We start from the raw sequence: 16769 nt of genomic DNA, 5'->3' as shown, positions 1-16769 counted from the left end.
TTGCTGATTAGGGGAAGCATCTGGCCACAGTACTTTAAGTCCTTCTTGTTTCTTAGAGCTACAACTGTTACTTAGCAAGGCTTGGGAATAGGATGTTATCATTCAGCAAATATTCTAACAGTCCTGTAAAGCATATCTAGATTGCTAAATTTCAAAATATCATAATACAACAAAATAAATATTTACATCAAACCTACATGGGATAAGATTATATTTGTGTTTGAGGATTCTTTAAGTGCCTTAGTATAATCTTGTGAGCACTAATTATCACCAAAAAGGCAGAGAGGAGACAATGGGCAGGAGAGTTTTCTAAAGAGTGGAATGCTGGGAAAGAGAGCTTTATTATATTTACCATGTATGAGAATTAAAAGGCAGAAGTGGTGACTTCTGTGGGGCACTTTTAGGGGATATTTCAAGAAGTAAGTCAAGTGCATTCCTCACTCTAGATGCAGAGAGAAGAGTGGAGAATGCTTCTGTCCTTGGCTAGGACTCTAGTTCAGGGCTAAGGTGGGGCTGAGCCACAGAGAGCCTCTCTCACAGCCGAGCCCTCGGGGACACTGACGACCTGACCTCTGTCTCAGTGGGAAGATTCTGAGGCTTTAGAATTCATTCTTATTTTGTTTTGCATTATTGGTGTTATATATTAACATTCAGGAAAGTGTTTTTCATTTTGTACATATTAAAGGTAATGTTTATTATAGAATTAGCATATCTGGAAGACAGAGTAACAATTTGCCTCTAATACTACTACCAACACTGTAATATAATTATACAATAACTTCTAGGTGTATTTTCTTTTGACTATTCTTCCCTAGGAATATGTGTTTCATATCTATGCACAGATACACATTCACGCTTATACATATATGTATACACACACACATATATGCACACACAGTAGATATCGCTTCAGAACCTCTTTCTTTTTTCTATTATTTATTTATTTTTGAGGTGTTAAAAACAGTTTTGTGCACGGGCCAGGTGCACGCTAGGTAAGTAAGTGTTCTACTGCTCATCTATACCATAGCACACATCCCCCCTTTTATTTTCTTAAATAACAGAATTGTCTCATCTTACAGTTCTGGCAGCTGGAAAGTGTGAGTTCCAAGTGTACTGTGGTCAGGTCCTGACCTGTAGACAGTCACCGTCTTGCAGTGTTCACCTGGTCTCTACTTCATAGGTGCTTGCAAGAGTGTTCCCGATGTTTGTTTTTGTTTTTGTTGTTTTTTGTTTTTTGTTTTTTACTGTAGTAAAATACACATCACATAATATCTACCAGATTAACCATCTTTTTTTTTTTTTTTTTGGTGGTACTGGGTTTCTGGAAGCCCTTCTACCTCTGGGCTAGACTCCCAGACCTATTTTATTTTTGGAAATAGGGTCTCTTAAGCCAGCGCGGCTGGCTTCGAACCTGCGCGATCCTCCTGTCTCTGCCTCCAAAGCGCGGGGATTACAAGCGTGTGCCACCACACCCGGCCATATTAACCATCTTTAACTGTATTACTCAGTGATATTAGATACATACATAACAGGTACAACCAGCACCACCACCCATCTCCAGAATTCTTTTTGTCTTGTAAAACTGGACCCCTATGTCAGCGTGTTTTGAACACCTGCATTTTCCTTATTCTTGCATCTCCATTAGAAGTGCCGTGGCAGGGCAGGGGACATGGCTCAGTGGTAGAGTACTTGCCTAACATGCATAAGGTCCTGGGTTCAATTTCTAGCACTGAAAAAAAAAAGTGTCACATGTATTTCCCAAAGAAAGACAACTGATTTTTCAACAGAACAGATATGCTTTGGCCACTCAACAGTGTGTTCTTATTAGTTCTTTTACTAAAGATGATTGTGAGCAGAATCAAGAAACGTTCCAGGGCAGACCATGGACACAGCCACAGACAACCAGCTCACCAGTGAGAAAGCTGCTCCCCTCTCAACCCTACTAATTACCTCAAAGAGCAAATACTTAAACAAAGGGACGCCAGCTCGGCCTTGGAACCTCCAGTAGGCCAAAACGTTCAGCTTGAATTTAGCAAGCTGTTTAGTTTTCATTATTCTCATTTTTACCATTACTTTTTATTTGTGGCAAATGATCCTGCTTTTTAAGTATGGTCATAATACCAAATACTCTTTCAAAAGAAATGTGTTTAAACTTTTAAAAGCGAGCCAGTTAGAAAAAAAATAATGCTCATTGTTACAGTGGTTTGGGGTGACATGCAGACAAGACCAAAGTTATGAGAATAGATGGAGAATGGCTGAAGTTTAGTGAAAACTGTATCCGGCAACTAACAAGAAAGGTTCAACTTTCAAGTGAAATTTCTGGGGCAGAAACCACACAAGTAATCTCTGTAATGCATTTCTTTTTCTTTTAGAAGTGTAGAAGAGAGGTTGACCATGAGCAATAAACAACATGCCAAGTCTCATCTCCAGTCCTTGGCATGATGGGGGAGGAGAGTACTCAGTGGAATACAGCTGCCAAACAGGACATCAAAGGAGGAAGCCAGAACAATATTTTTAAGTGGTGCAAAAGGGAGGCCACAGATTGCCAATCACATTTACGGCTTTAACACTTGGAATCAAACCAAAAGAGTGTAAAACAAAGCATCCATCGCTCGGATCTGCCATCGGAATCGGCCAGCAGTTGTTAAAATGTACTTGGCACTAAAGTGTTTGGAGGGAAAAAACATTTACTTCCCTGTCTGCCACTGGCAATTTAAGCAAAGTTGGACTTGATTTACAAGTCAAAGAAATATTTAAATGTCCAGAAATAAATCACTCTTTACAGTGGTGTGAAACATAAGGAAAAAAAGCAATGGTTGGTTTCTAGAGAAATTACACAGACAATATTAAATGTTTTTCCCACACAATGGGATAAGGGGCAGTTTAAAACTGTATATCCAGGCTTTAAAACAAATCGACATAAAGCAATTAGTCTCAATTTTCTATCTCAGGATGTGACCTTTTCCTCCAGCCACAGCATATTAGCTATTTACCAAAGTGAAGAACGATGCCACTTCTGGCAAAGCAGACATGGGAGCAAGGGAGGAGGAAAATAGTGGAAGCACACTCTGGGCGCCAAAGGAAGAGGAGGGTGGGTTAGCCGGTACGGAGCAAGGTGCTTACGTGAGCCAAGACGTCGTTCTGGTGGAAAGCCTTCCGCAGTGCCTGTGTCAGCCCTTTGGCTATGTTGAGCTTCAGGAATTCACCACTCTGCCCTCTCCTTTGGGTTAAAAAGAGAACTGTGGGGCGAGACAGAAACATGGTATAAGAGTGAGCTGTGAACTCATGACAGTCCCTCCTCTTCTCCCAGCCACCACCTCCTACAAACTCTGAGCAAAGCTGCTGAGCAAAGGCCACCCATGAGTAGACAGGCTGGGGTAGTGACTGTCCAACCTTTAAAAGTCCTGTGAAAAGGTCCTCGCCATTTGTGCGGCCCTGGTGGACAGGGAGATGGTATTCCGGCGGCACTTCATTTCTGACCCAGGCTGCCTGTGACCTTGAACACAGGGCTCTACAGGGCTTGCCTGATGTGGGTTCGCATGCAGTGAAATTCCTACAGCAGCACCCACTACAGGCACTGCAGTCCCAAACAACCCTGAATCTGTGGGTGCAATCCCATCTCACAAGTGGTACAGAGATAGGGCTGGGGACGCAGGATGGAGAATAGGCTCTCGTGATTGAATGTGACAGGGGCTATCAGAAGAGAAGCCCAGGATGTCACTAGAGCTTCTAATAGAAGTGTCCCGCCCTGAGTGGTGCAAGGGGCTGAGGACCGGGGAGGTTTCCATGGGAATTAGGCCCAAGGGTGAGTCTCTATGGATCACAGGAGTGGGGCAGGCCAGGGGAAGGGACTCCCCACACGCTACCAGCAGAGGAACGCTGTGTGTAAAGGCAGGGGTCAGAGCGAAGTACTCCACTGTGCACGTTAGGCTTGGTCCTGAGAGCACTGGGAAATGAAGAGTTTTAAGAAAGGGAATATATTTCAGAAGGTTCCTTTGAATTCAGAGTGGGGAACAGATTGGAGAGGGGGAGGTTCTGAAAGCAGGGAGATAAACATGGCTGATGCCACAGGAATTTCGGTGAGCGACGATGGGGGTGAGCCAGGGGCGCGGCAGTGTGAGCCAGTTAGAGTGAATGGGCTGAGGAGAGGTCGAGCTCACAGGAGCTGGTGACTGCTTAGCTGTGGCTGGGCTTGGGGGACAGTGAGGGAGAAGAGAGGTTTCTATGGGGGGCAGGAAGGGAGAGGAAAAGCATATTGTATAATTTCTTGAGAAATGGAAAGAGATACTGTATTTTCCTCTATGCCTAGTTTCACAATTTCCCATTTTAGAACAGGATATGTCTCAAGATATAATTCCATTGAATTCTTTGTGGGGTGAGGAGGAAGGCGGGATGTGAGCATTCCACATTGGCATGCTCTTTCAAATAATTTGTCTAATGCTTTTTATAGCAAACACTACCGCACTATTAAAAGCACCCTGCGCATTCTAGGCCCGCTCTGCCGCGCCTGGGGAGCAGGGCTGAAAAGACAGCATCCCGCTTCAGCTTGTTGTTCCAGTGTTGCCTCTCCAACATTTTCAAGAAAGTCTACTTTACAACATCAAAAGAAATCCCGGGCTCCCACCTGGGGTAGGAGCCATACTTTCAGTATCTGCTGATTGAGAAACCATATGACAAAAAGCTTTTCTGAATTCTGGAGCACTTTCCAAGATTCTATTAAGCAGATCACCTCATTTATTCATGCGAGACAGCACCGCTTTGCTCTACAGGCAGACCACGATGCGCATGGGTGTTCTCACGAAGAACTGAAGCCTCCTGTTGGCCTCTGAAGTCAGGACTGATCCTAGGGCTCTAATCTGTATTGCCTAAAGCTCCTTCTCTCCTCTGACACTTGATGTAGATCAAGGTTTCTCAACCTCGGCTGACTGCACTTTGGGCTGGATTATTCTTTGTTAGCAGGGGCCGTCTCATGCATTGTGGAATATTTAGCAGCATTCCCCATCCCTGTCCCACGAGATTCCAGGAGCACCCTCCCCCCAGGTGTGACAACCAAAAATGTCTCCAGACAAGACTAAAGTCCCTCAGAGGAGGGAGGGCAGGATCACCCCTGCTGGAGAACCCCTCATCTGAAGGAGAAATCACTCAGTTGCATCTCTGAGGCCAGGCTTGCTGTTCCACGCCCATCTGGAAGGACAGTGGCCTCTCACCTGTCTTTACCATGAGCTTATGGGACATCTGGCACTCCAGGTTGGATGCTACTCTGGTGGTGGTGACCATTGCAGTGGATGCAGCAGGCAGAGCAGCATCTGTGTTTTCTGCTTGCAAAGGTGGCAGCCGGGTGGCCTTTCCTGACGCTGTCATGGACGTCAGCGCGGCTGTGATGGTCAGCGGGCGAGGGGTGGGTGCTCTGGGTGTTTCCAGCCTGGTGGGGTTTGGGAGGCCGGTGTGCATGGCTTGTGGTTTCCTGGGGAGGTGAGTTGTGGATGACAGGCCAGAGGCAGTGCCTGTGTTCCCTTGCATGGCTGTATGTGTGCCCGCAGTGTGTGCCGTCCTGGCAAACATGTAAGTTGGTGTGAAGGGGAAGGCTGTATGCATTGCCCCTGCTGTTGCCTTTGGACCAGATGCTGCCTTGGTGACATTTTTAGCTAGAGCAGTGACCACGCTGCTCTTGGCTAAGCCGCTGCTGCTAGTGCCCTTAGCAACCAGGGCAGCAGACAGTGCCGGTGAACTCGATTTCCTCAGAAACAATGTGGCTGCGGCGGCGGCTACTGTTGGTTCTATCTTGGATGACACTGAGAAGTCCACTGTAAAGAGAAAAAAGGCAAAGTTTGTCATTGGCCCAGAATGTACTCATCCCTTGTTCTGATGATGAATGGATGCAACTTATGGGTTTGCTAGGGTGAGCAGCGTCTGTACTCTGGGTTTGCAGCAGGTGGAACTCAGGTACATTAGCTCTAGGCTCATTAAGTCAATTAATCATAATGAGAATGCCACTTACAGCAAAGCCACTTGCAGCAAAGGACACAGATTTTGAGTGCTTTCCAAAACCGAACTGGACAGAGGATCAACAACAGGTTTATTTGGGGTAGCTATCTCTTGCTCCTGAAGGGGTAGGGTATGTGCCTTCGGAGCAAAGCTGGGTATCTGTGCTGAGCTTGAAGATGCTTTCTCCACAAAAGCAATCATACCTGTTTTGGGGGTGCCAGAAAACAAACTACCTGCATTAGTGGGTGCACCTGTCCATTTCTTGGGGCGCTGAGAAGATCGCAGCACTTTGAAGGGGGTCCTGGGAAAGGCACTGGTCGATTTAGGAGGAGATTCAGCAGCTGAGTGATATCCTAGAATGCTCTGGAATGGCGTGGAAGCATTTATTCCAGGTGATGGATAGATGTCACTGGAAATCTGGGAACCCGTATCCGTCCCATCTGAAAGCATGTCCTGCAAGCTATCGGTAGAAGTTAGACTTGGCCAGCTTAGCCAGAGAGGATGATGGGCTGGCTGGGCAGGTGGCTGCGAATAGGGATGTGACATAGAATGTTGACTCGTGGGTGGGTAATAGTCAGCCTTTGCTGTTTGGATGTTTCTGGAATGGTTGTTATGGCTTGTGGGCCAGAGGTCTGTATAGTTTCCAACCAAGGCCCCTTCTGACTGTTGTCCAGGCTGATCGGTGCCTGTACTGAGCACTAGATCCTGAATGGTAAAGCCTTCTGCAGCCACCAAATGCCCAGCAGGATCTTTGAAATCCTGAGATTTTACTGCATTGGCAGCTGAAGTTAAACCAGTGGGAAGGGAAGTCGAAGCTGAACTCGTGGAGTTAATTGTGTGACCATTTAGATCATAATTTGTTTGCTGCTGCGAGCCAGATATTGTCGATTCTGTGGAAAGGGATCCAGCTTCTGCTGAAAGAGAACTCCAGAAAACATCTGTGGTTGCTGGCTTCCTCGTGCCTCCCATTGTTGAGAAATCATAGACATCGGTGGAGGAGGGAAATGCTGTCACCTGTTTGGAAGCTGAAGCTGGCAATTCAGAAGGGCCCCCAGCAGCTGCATGAATCTCGGGCACGGTGTTGGAAAAGCCCGGAAATGGGGAAAGCGTCTGGGTGGTTTTCATGGTGGACATGGATGGTGTAGGTGATCTTGGAGGAAGATGGCTTACTCCTGGCATCGTAATGATACCAGAGACAGAAGATGAAATATGACCAGTGCTAAAATCTGAGGTGAATCCCTGTACAGTGTGAAGACTCAAAACTTCTTTACTTGGAAGGTCCTGGAGAGGAATGGTCTCGTTTGCCTTTTCGTTTTTCTCTAAATAGCCTGTCATGCTGACCTCTTTTTGCAGGGGAAGTGTCCACGTTGTGGAAAGCGGATTTGGGGATTTGCTCTCGAGGGGGAAGCCCGTGGCTACAGCAGGAGAGGACCCATCTTGGCCTTCTTCATGAGGAGTGGGTGTTTCTGCCACAAGGGATGGAGAGGCAGGATCCTTTGCGGGCTGCAGGACAGTAATCATGGAGGGAAGGTCACCTTTCCCATGCAACGGTGATGCGGGAACTGCCCCAGAAAGGATGGCTTGCCCTTGACCCGGCGTGGCGAAAGGTAGAGAAGGAGGCGCCAGAGAGGAAGATGGGTGTTCTGCCGAAAGGGTGGGCCCTCTGGAATTCTCCGGAGCTGCTGACAAATGCGGCGGGTTAGCAAAGTCATTTGCAGGAGTAGCAGAGGCTAGCTTTCTGCTGCTCATTTCTACGCCCACTGCTTCTGCAGTCTGGGAAAATGAAGGCTCAGACTCACGGGTTGCAGCTGCTGTGCTCTTAAAAGTCGGCCAAGACACCCCTTCGCGCGCTCTTTTAGCCCCTGTAGCGTGGACTGGCTGGGTGAATGCAGGACTTGAAGCTACATCCAGCATGGACTGTGACAGGGTCCCACCTGGAAGCCGAGGCCCTCCATGTGCTAGGATAGGGGGAGGCAGGTGGGCCGGTTCTGCCATGGGGCTCAAATCCCCAGGTGTGGATGTGCCTGCTGAGCGGGGACCCTCTGTTGAGGATGGCTCAGAGTACTGCTTTGTCGTGGATCCGGTAAAACCTAGATGGGGGACATCCTGGGCATTTGGGGATGGAATGTGGTTTATTTTGTTGGAAACTGAGTTGAGGACATTAGCTACAGCCTGACCTCTGGAGGTTTCAGCTGGAGCTATTTGGGGAAACAAAGGCACATGGGTAGGCCGCTCAGCCGGCTTAGAAAAGGTGATGGAATGAGATGAGTGAGGGGCCGATGAGGGGGATGAAGGTGGAGGGAGAAGTGGCGGCACATCCAACCTCGGGGGGTGCTCTGAAAGGGAGGGAGGCCCTACTTGTGGCCGCGATGGGGGGACCATGGACTGTGGGGACAGCATGCGGGTGTGAGGCAAACCTGACATGTCCGCTGCTTCTCCTCCCCCTTCAGGCCTCAGCTGGACTAGGGACTCGGTGGAATCCTTGGAAGGCTCCAGGGAGGCGCTCTGTCCACTTCCTTGGTAAAAAGAAGAAGGGAAGTCCACATGTGCCCTGGTCCTACGGTGCGTCCTGGACTGAAGTGTCCGGGGTGGCTGCAGCAAGCTCGTGTTGTCAGGGGGCCATCCCAGTGCGCTCTTGATCCCGTCTGCGGCTGAGGAAGACTTGACTTCAGAGAAAGGCCATGTTGGTGAAATTGGTAACAACTTCCCACGAGGAAATGACTCCAGGGTTGGGGTGACACGTATCTGCAGATTATCTGTTCCTAAGAAACAAAAGTATCCACAATAAGGTTTCTGAATCCAAACGGTGCCGGAGATTAGGGGTGGGCAGGACGGGACCACAGAGCTCCCACGCATCCCAGAGGACACTCAAAACTACTCGAACAAGCTAAACAAATGCCATAGCCACTCCCACGCCCCCAGGGCAGGCTGGTGAGAAGCAGCCTCTGATGAAGGAATATTTATTTAAGAGGCTTGAACCATAAGATTCATAACCAGCCAGGCGTGGTGGTGCACCCTTGAAATCCCAGTACTTGGGAAGCTAAAACAGGAGGATTGAGGTTTGTGGACTGCCTCAGCTACTTAGTGAGGCTCTCTGCAACTTAATGAGAGCCTGTCTCAAAATAAGGAATAAAAAATAGGGCTGGGGTGTAGTTTGGATGTAGAATTCCCCTGGGTTCAAAATCCCCAGTACCGTAAATATATACATACATACATATACACACATACATACATATATACATACATAAATACATAAAAATTTACAACCTAAGAGATCAGATTAGAACTTTTTTTTCCTTTTTACAGTGCTAGAGACTGAACCCAGGGCCTCAGGCATGCTAGAAAAGTGCTCTCCCATCGAGCCATGCCCCTAGCCCACAACCTAGAAAAATCAAAGGCAAATGTGGCCACTTGCCGTGGCCACTGACACCAAGAGAAAGCTTCATCCAAGGACCCAAAGTGCATGACACTAAAGAAGGTCTGTGCATCCAAGGGTGAACCTTTTTTTTGGGTACCAAAGGCATCCCAAGCAAAATACCTGTGGTTGTCTATGTTTGGAAAGATGACTCCAATGAAATGTAATTCTCTGCCTGGTTTTAAAAGATTCCTGATGCTATCATTCACACTGTGTCAAGGAGCAAAGGCAATTTCTTTCAGATTAGGCTATTTCAGAAAGATAAATGATTCACATCCAACCTAGGACAGGAGACACCTCTCATGAGGCCTGGTGTCACTAGAAGCACCTGCAGAGACCAGAGCTGTCAGCACTAATGTGCGAAACCACAGGCAGAGAGGCAGCAGGAGGAGAGGAAGCCACGGGAAAGCTGGGAATTTCACGCATCTGCAGGATGTTTTCCCTCCCCATGGCATAGGGGTGGGAGTATCCTTAACTAATCCCTTAAATTAAAAATAAAAAGAAAGCAAATACACTTCTAGAGTTTTCTATATTATTAGCTGAAATCATAGGACCACCTGATAGAAACAAGCCAAGAGGTGAAGTCAGAAGCTCTAGATCTGCATGTAACCTCGGCTACCTGGAGCTAGCTGCGTGTGAGTATCTGGGCTGTAGTCACAGGCAGTGAGGACAAGGAGCTCGCCTGAACTTCCCAGCCAGCTGTTGCAAGGAACAAATGTGATGGTGAAGGTGGAAGGACAGACTCTCCAAACAGAAAAGAACTAAACAAAAGAGCTGTCGTTCCTCGGGTTCTACGCCCGAGAGAGGATGCTGGAGACCAGAAGACAGACGGCCTTGAAGCAAGTCTGGACATGAAGGCTCCTCACTGCCCCTGAAAGGCTTCCTCTCCACACTGCTTTCTCAAGCTGGTTCCTACTCTCCACTCCACTCCTGTGATATTCTGCCAGCCAAAAAAGCAGACAACCAAAGCCGAAGTCCTACTATACTAGAGCTTTTAGAATAAGCAGTGGTCTCTGCAGTCACAAAAGCTAAGCAGTGATGGTTTTCAGACAGACTCTTTTTGCTTCTCTTTTGTGAGACTTGGAAAAGTCAGGACAGAGGGCGTCTTTCATTCTGAGTGAGGGAGCATGGGAGGAAAAGTTCCTGATTCTTTGTTGTCTTGTTTTTAAAATTCTTTGTTCTTGAGATTTACAGATGTCCAAGAAATGGGCCTCAAGTTCTTTTTAGAACAGCCAGGGTGTAAACCAATACTATATCTATCCTCAACGGGCCTTTGGCTCCTTTGTGTAAGCAAGATCACGCCCTTCAGGGCCAGCCATCCTTATTAAGCCCCACTCAGCCTGTCTGGCTTCGTATATCCAGATCAGAGTCATTAGGGTGTCCAAAACTCCTGGCTTCTGCTAACCAAACACCCCCTTTAGTAGAAATCAGTGGTAAGATGTGCATAGCTCCAGGACACCCACGCCCACACAGTGTTACAGTCAAACACCTGCACCCTGGGGAACTACTTCACAGTTGCAATGGTTGGGTTCCCGCCTTACCACATGCGCCCTCGGGAGGCACTGACCCTTGGGTCTTGTTTTACCAGGAAGGCGGATACTGCTTTCCTGCCCAGTCCTTCCCGTGGCCGTTGCATCTCTCCTACATAGCTTGCCTCACGCTTTGCCTGCATTCTGCTTATGTATATGGGTGATTATAAGATCATTTTGCATTTTGATGTTTTCTGGGTACACTTTAGAATCCATTTTTATTCCTTAGATGTCAGACAAAATTTATGTAGCATTTCCTCTTTTGTACTTTCATTGAAATAGATTCAGCCATGGGCTCAACTGAGGGATTTAAGAGTCAAAACAAATTCATCTTATTTCAAGTAGATGGCCTATGGCTCAAAAAGGATGCTATGAGCCAAATAGTTTTTACTGTCAGCAAAAATCTTTCATAAAAATTTTGCAAACAGAATGGAAGAATGAATGTTGGGTGGTCATAGGAGTGTGATTTGTATCTAACTGAGTAGCTGTGACCAAAGGAGGCGGATGGAAAACTCCCCAGTGAAGTGGAGTCAGATGGTCTTCCATGGATTTGCTTCTACTGGACCTGTTGTTGAAACACTATTCCATAGGCCTCACAAAGAAAGGTTTCTATGAACAATTTTCAAAAGTGTTGCATACTATACTCCCATGTGATAGTATTTCTGTTTCCCTACATTCTGAGCCCATGAAGTGGTGAAGCTACATGAATGAACTTCTTGGATGTCTTTGGTGCTGGCTGAGGACATGTGACTGGTTCTGGCCAATGAGGTGTGAAAGGAAATGACAAGTGAAACTTCCAGGATATAACATATAAATCCTGAAGGCAGGAGGATGGCAAGTCTGAGGCAGCCTTGGACAAGTTAGCAAGGCTCTCTCTCTCAAAAATAGAAAGGGCTGAGGATGTAGCTCAGTGGAGAGCACTCCCTTCCTAAAACATTCAGAAGAAGAGTTAGCTGTGTTCTCTAATGCCCTATAAACAGAACCAGGACTGGAGAAAAGCTACAAAAAGAAACCATAGCTTGATAATGAAAGAGAGAATTCTCTAGTTATTAAAACTATGGAGCCGGGCATGGTGGCACATGTCTGTAATCCTAGCACTTGGGAGGCTGAGACAGGAGGATCTCAGGTTCAAGGACAGCTTCACCAATGAAGTAAGACTCTCAGTAACCTAGCCAGACCCCGTTCAAAACAAAAACTAAAAAGTGCCCCTGGGCTCAATCACCACTACTACTACTACTACTACTAAAAACATAAACAAAAAATAAACAAAAACAAAAACCATAGGAAACAGAATGAACTAGCTTGAGTTACACATTGACCACCACTAGAGGTGCCCAGAGGTGCATATTTTAGATTGATTCGCCTCCACCTTCCCTCCTTCCTTCCCTCCCTCTCCCTTTCTTCTGTCCAATGGCAAATGTTATATGCCAGACACTAGATTAAGCAATGTCTTAAGGAAAAAGATACACATGGTCTCTGGCTTCATAGAAATTGCAGTTCTGTGGGAGATATTAAAGCAAACATTATCACAAATGTAAGAATGATGAATGTTACAGATGAAAGATGCAGAGTCTCTAAGAGCATGCAACAGGAGGATGTGACTTAGTCAAGGAAGAGAGAAACCACATCACCAAGGAAGAGACTATCAAGATCCAAAGGAGTAGAAGTTAACCAAGCAAAAAGCATTCTATGTGCAAAGGACCTGTGTCAGAGAAAAGTATAACAAGTCAAAGGAACAGATCAGGAAGATCACGGGGGAGGGGGCATGGCATAAGTTAAGGCTGCAGGGGCGGGTGTTGGCCAGACCACTGGAGCCCTGTAGGCTTTAGATTGATGGAGAGCATGGGGATGGGTGATCTTCAGGAGCAAATCTGTATTTTGGAAGACTCATTCTGGCTCTAGAGTGAAAAAGAGAGCAGACAGGGGCCAAAGCAGTTGGCAGCAAATAGTTGGGGAACACCTGCAGTGGTCTAAGCACGAGAGGCAGGGGGGTTGTAAGCAAGAACTGAGCCAGAGGTGGGAGATGGAAACAATCATTTATGGTCCCTTTTGAATCTCAGAGTTCAGGAATCTAGCATTCTCTTAAATATATGTCTTTATACATGTGAGGGGTTTGGGACTATCTTTTGCGGACAAAAATGATAACAGTCTTCAAAAAAGAGCCAAGCGTTGTGGTACACACTTGTAATCCCAGCATCTGGGATCCAAGCATTTGGGCTGAGGCTGAAGGACTGTGGTTCATGGACAGCCTCAGCTATTTAGTGAAGCTCTCCACAACGTAGTGAGACCCTGTTTCAAAATAAAGAATAAAAAATAGTGCAGGTGGTATAGCTCAGAGGTAGAATGCCCCTGGGTTCCATCCCCAGACCCCCCCACACACACACAAAGAAAAAATCCACAGAAAATAAAGTTCCTCATGCAAGAGAGAGACAGTAATGTTTCCTGCACAAACCCCAGCCTGGCCACCCTTTTGGAATGTTTATGAAGACCCCCTTCCATGGACAGGCCAAACATTCCCATCTGTTTAGACAACATTTCCCACTGACAATCTAAATGTACAAGGGAACAGCTTAAATGGGAAGAGATTTAAGGAGGCGATGAGGAGAAAGAGATGGATTTATGTTGGAAAAAAGAATGGAAGCAGACTCTCAAAATAATGAAGAGATAAGTTAAAATGAGTCATCTTTCCCCATCTCAGGAAACAAGAATAAGTGCTCACACAAAACCTGATTCAACAGACAATTAATACACATACATGTAAGTGTGTGTGTATGTGTGTGTGTGTTGTCATTGTTGTTGTTGTTGGAGATTGAGCCCTGAGCTTCACACATGCTAGGTAAGTGCTCTGCCCCTAAGCTATATCGCCAGCCCTACACATGTATTTTAAACTAAGCTTATTCAACCCAAGTTTAAATAAAACCATCCTTCTCAAAGCTTCTAGGAAGTGATGTCACTCCTCTAAGAACATCAGACTTACTAATAACTGACACACATCAGGTCAGCAAGCATAAGTGCACATGCAGCCTAAGTGCCAAATGTTTCTGTGTGCTTAGCAAGTTTGCATAGTCCCATGACACTCGAGGTCCGCCTTGAACTACAAGTGTCAGAAAGTAATTCATTAACATGGTGAAATATAAAGAACAGAAAAGAGTGCTGGGCTAGATTTGAACACAGAGAGTCTGTCATTGACTAGCATAAAAAAAATGCAAAGCCGGGTGTGGTGGTGCACATCTAGAATCCCAGTACTTGGGAGGCTGAGATAGGAGGGTTACAGGTTCAAGACCAGCCTCAGCAACTTAGTGAAGCACTTCAGCAATTTAGCAAGATCCTGTTTGAAAAGAAAATGACAAAATAAAATAGGGCCAGGGATACAGCTCAGAAGTAGAATGTCTTTGGGCTCAACCTTCAGTAGCATTAAAAAATATAACTTGTGCAAATTGCCTCCCCAGGCTCTTTAGACCTCTGAGCCCCTCACGGTTCCACCCAGGTGCACACAGATGGATCACAGAGCAGCTACTTTATCATCCTCTGTAATGTGCATAATACACAGATACGGGCAGTGAGGCTCCTTCGCTCAAATGATCCCTGCCACAGGCAAAGCAAACAGAACTTGAACCTCTAAAGAGTGTCTAGGTTTCTTGGGCTCTTCTGTAGCTGCTCCCTTGTCTCCAAGCTTCTCTCCTGAAGCCCCTGTGGCTGTATCAGTGCCCTGCTTAGGGCTGGTTTTGTCCCAAACTCTCCCCCCCCCCCCGCCTTCCTAAAGCCATCTGAGCTGCAGAAGTGTTCGTTCAGGTCAATGCTGCCCTGTATTGCTTCCTGGTTTGCGCAGAACTGTCCTATTGCCTAGCCACAGCTGCAGTCTTCCCTGATCGGCATTGTTCTTTCTCTGACTGTGGAAGACACCAAGGAGAAGAAAGCCTTCCAGGCCAGCCCGGGCATAAGAAGGGCTGTGTTCCCAACCACAGACATGACACCGGCTGCTTCGCCCCCTCCCTTCCTACCTGCAGACTTCCTTAGTTGTGACACACTTACACACACATCCAATCACTGACAAATTGTTAGTGCAGAAAACTAAGGCAACCAGTGAATAAATGTTAAAAAAAATATGCCAAACCCCTCTTCCTTGTGTGTCAGAGCCAAACCCCTCTTCTTGTGTGTCGGAGAAAAAAATCTGCCTATTCCTGTAGTGACCCAGAGTCCAGCCACCTGAACACAAGCCCCAATCCTCAATTTGCTAACTGTGTGAATCTGGAAAAGTTACTTAATCTCTCTGTGCCTCGATCTCCTCATCTATAAAATGGGAACAATTACAGTACCTACCCTATGAGGTTGTATAAAGGAGTAAAATGAGGTGACACTCGTAAAGTCCTTAGAACAGTGCCTGGCGCACAGCACTCAAAATGCTAGCTACTATAGGTATCGTCTTTATCATTATTTGTTCAGCCTGGGATAGGCAAGAATGCATGCAGAGGTTCCCCAGAGGGCCAGCTACCAGCGACGCTCAGAAATGGCTGCGATGATGTACAATCGAATCCTGTGCGTTCACACATGCTTCACAGTTTGCAGAATATTTTCATGTCCATCATCCTGCCTGATTCCTTACAGTACATGAAGATTATCATGCCATTTACAGGGGAGGAAACCAGGGCTCACAGAGGTCAGGTGCTGGTCCCACCAAGGGGTGCAACTACAGCAATGGACCCCTTTGCCCCCAGCTCCCAGGCTCTCTGCAACACGTGGCAAGGAATAAGTAATCCTACACGTCCAGGCTTGGGTTGGGCTCCACCTTCCCAGAGTGGCCTGGACAGAGGGAGCCCACAAATGCCCGCCCCATTCTTCTGAGTTTGATGACACATCTCCTGTGTGCTGCTTTGGGAAGCATTACTGAGCACGCACAGCCCTAAATCACCAAGACCTGCCAGGCTTCGACTCCCAGAAGGTCAAATGAGATGGATTGAAAGCCATCGCCGTGCAGAGACTTCCATCCCACACCCGACACCCACTGATGCGCCAAACCCTCGCAAGGAGAGTAAGATCTGAAGTTTGGCGCCTGGAATGTTCTTGCTGAAGATGATTCCTCTTGGGGCTTTTTAAAACGAAATGCACCAGTTAATAGAATCAAATTGCCATTCCTTGAAGCGTTGCCAGCAAAAAGAAGGTTCTGTTTGCTGCATCCACAGAAGCACTTTAACTTTCAAAGCTCTTTCATGGCCACTTACTTTTAAAAAGTTTATTGCTAGCCGGGCATGGTGTTACATGCCTATAATCCCAGGACTTGGGAGGCTGAGACGGGAGGAGGCAGGTTTGAGACCACCATCAGCTACTTAGTGAGACCTTCAGCAATCTAGCAAGACCCTGTTTCAAAACAAAAAAATAAAGGTGCTGGGGGTGTAGCTTTGAGGTTGAATACTCCTATGTTCAATCCTCAGTACAAAAGGAAGGAAGGAAGGAAGGAAGGATGGATGGATGGAAGGAAGGAAGGAAGGAAGGAAAAAATTTACTGCTTTCAAATCCTTCATGAAACAGGTTTAAAAATAAAAATGACCCCTCTCCCTGATTAGAAGAATAATACAGATTTAATTTTCATCTCTATAAACCTGGGTTTACATGAACATCACAGAAAATTTAGATAAGATAAAAAGTAAAAAGAAAAGCAGAAGAGTTTCACTGGTCCTCTTCCCTTGCCACATGCATGTCTTACCACATCGAGAAGAGACCATGATTCATGCTGTAGTGAGCTACTTCCAGACTTCCTTCCTTCCTGGAAAGCCTCTGGTGTGCTTCCTTTACAGACTCATGATCACACTGCACACCCAACTACGTACTGTTTGGGTTTTTTA

The 16769-nt window shown here is 46.5% G+C and overlaps 1 protein-coding gene across 1 annotated transcript in view; it reads right to left on the bottom strand.

Moving 5' to 3' along the window:
- The window catches only part of KIAA1549L (KIAA1549 like), a gene marked incomplete at both ends in the record, with an annotated part of 277076 nt that overhangs the window by 102100 nt on the left and 158207 nt on the right, over positions 1-16769 (bottom strand). Inside the window, 3 exons of the mRNA XM_080690604.1 lie at positions 3124-3239; positions 5208-5804; positions 6219-8747. Of these exons, the coding sequence (XP_080546730.1) occupies positions 3124-3239; positions 5208-5804; positions 6219-8747 (3242 nt within the window). The remainder of the gene's footprint in view (positions 1-3123; positions 3240-5207; positions 5805-6218; positions 8748-16769) is intronic.

Source organism: Muscardinus avellanarius (assembly GCF_963383645.1).
Source record: "Muscardinus avellanarius genome assembly, chromosome: 1".
Classification (NCBI taxonomy): Eukaryota; Metazoa; Chordata; class Mammalia; order Rodentia; family Gliridae; genus Muscardinus; species Muscardinus avellanarius.
Note: the sequence above shows the minus strand (reverse complement) of the source record. Positions and strands in the feature narration are given on the sequence as shown.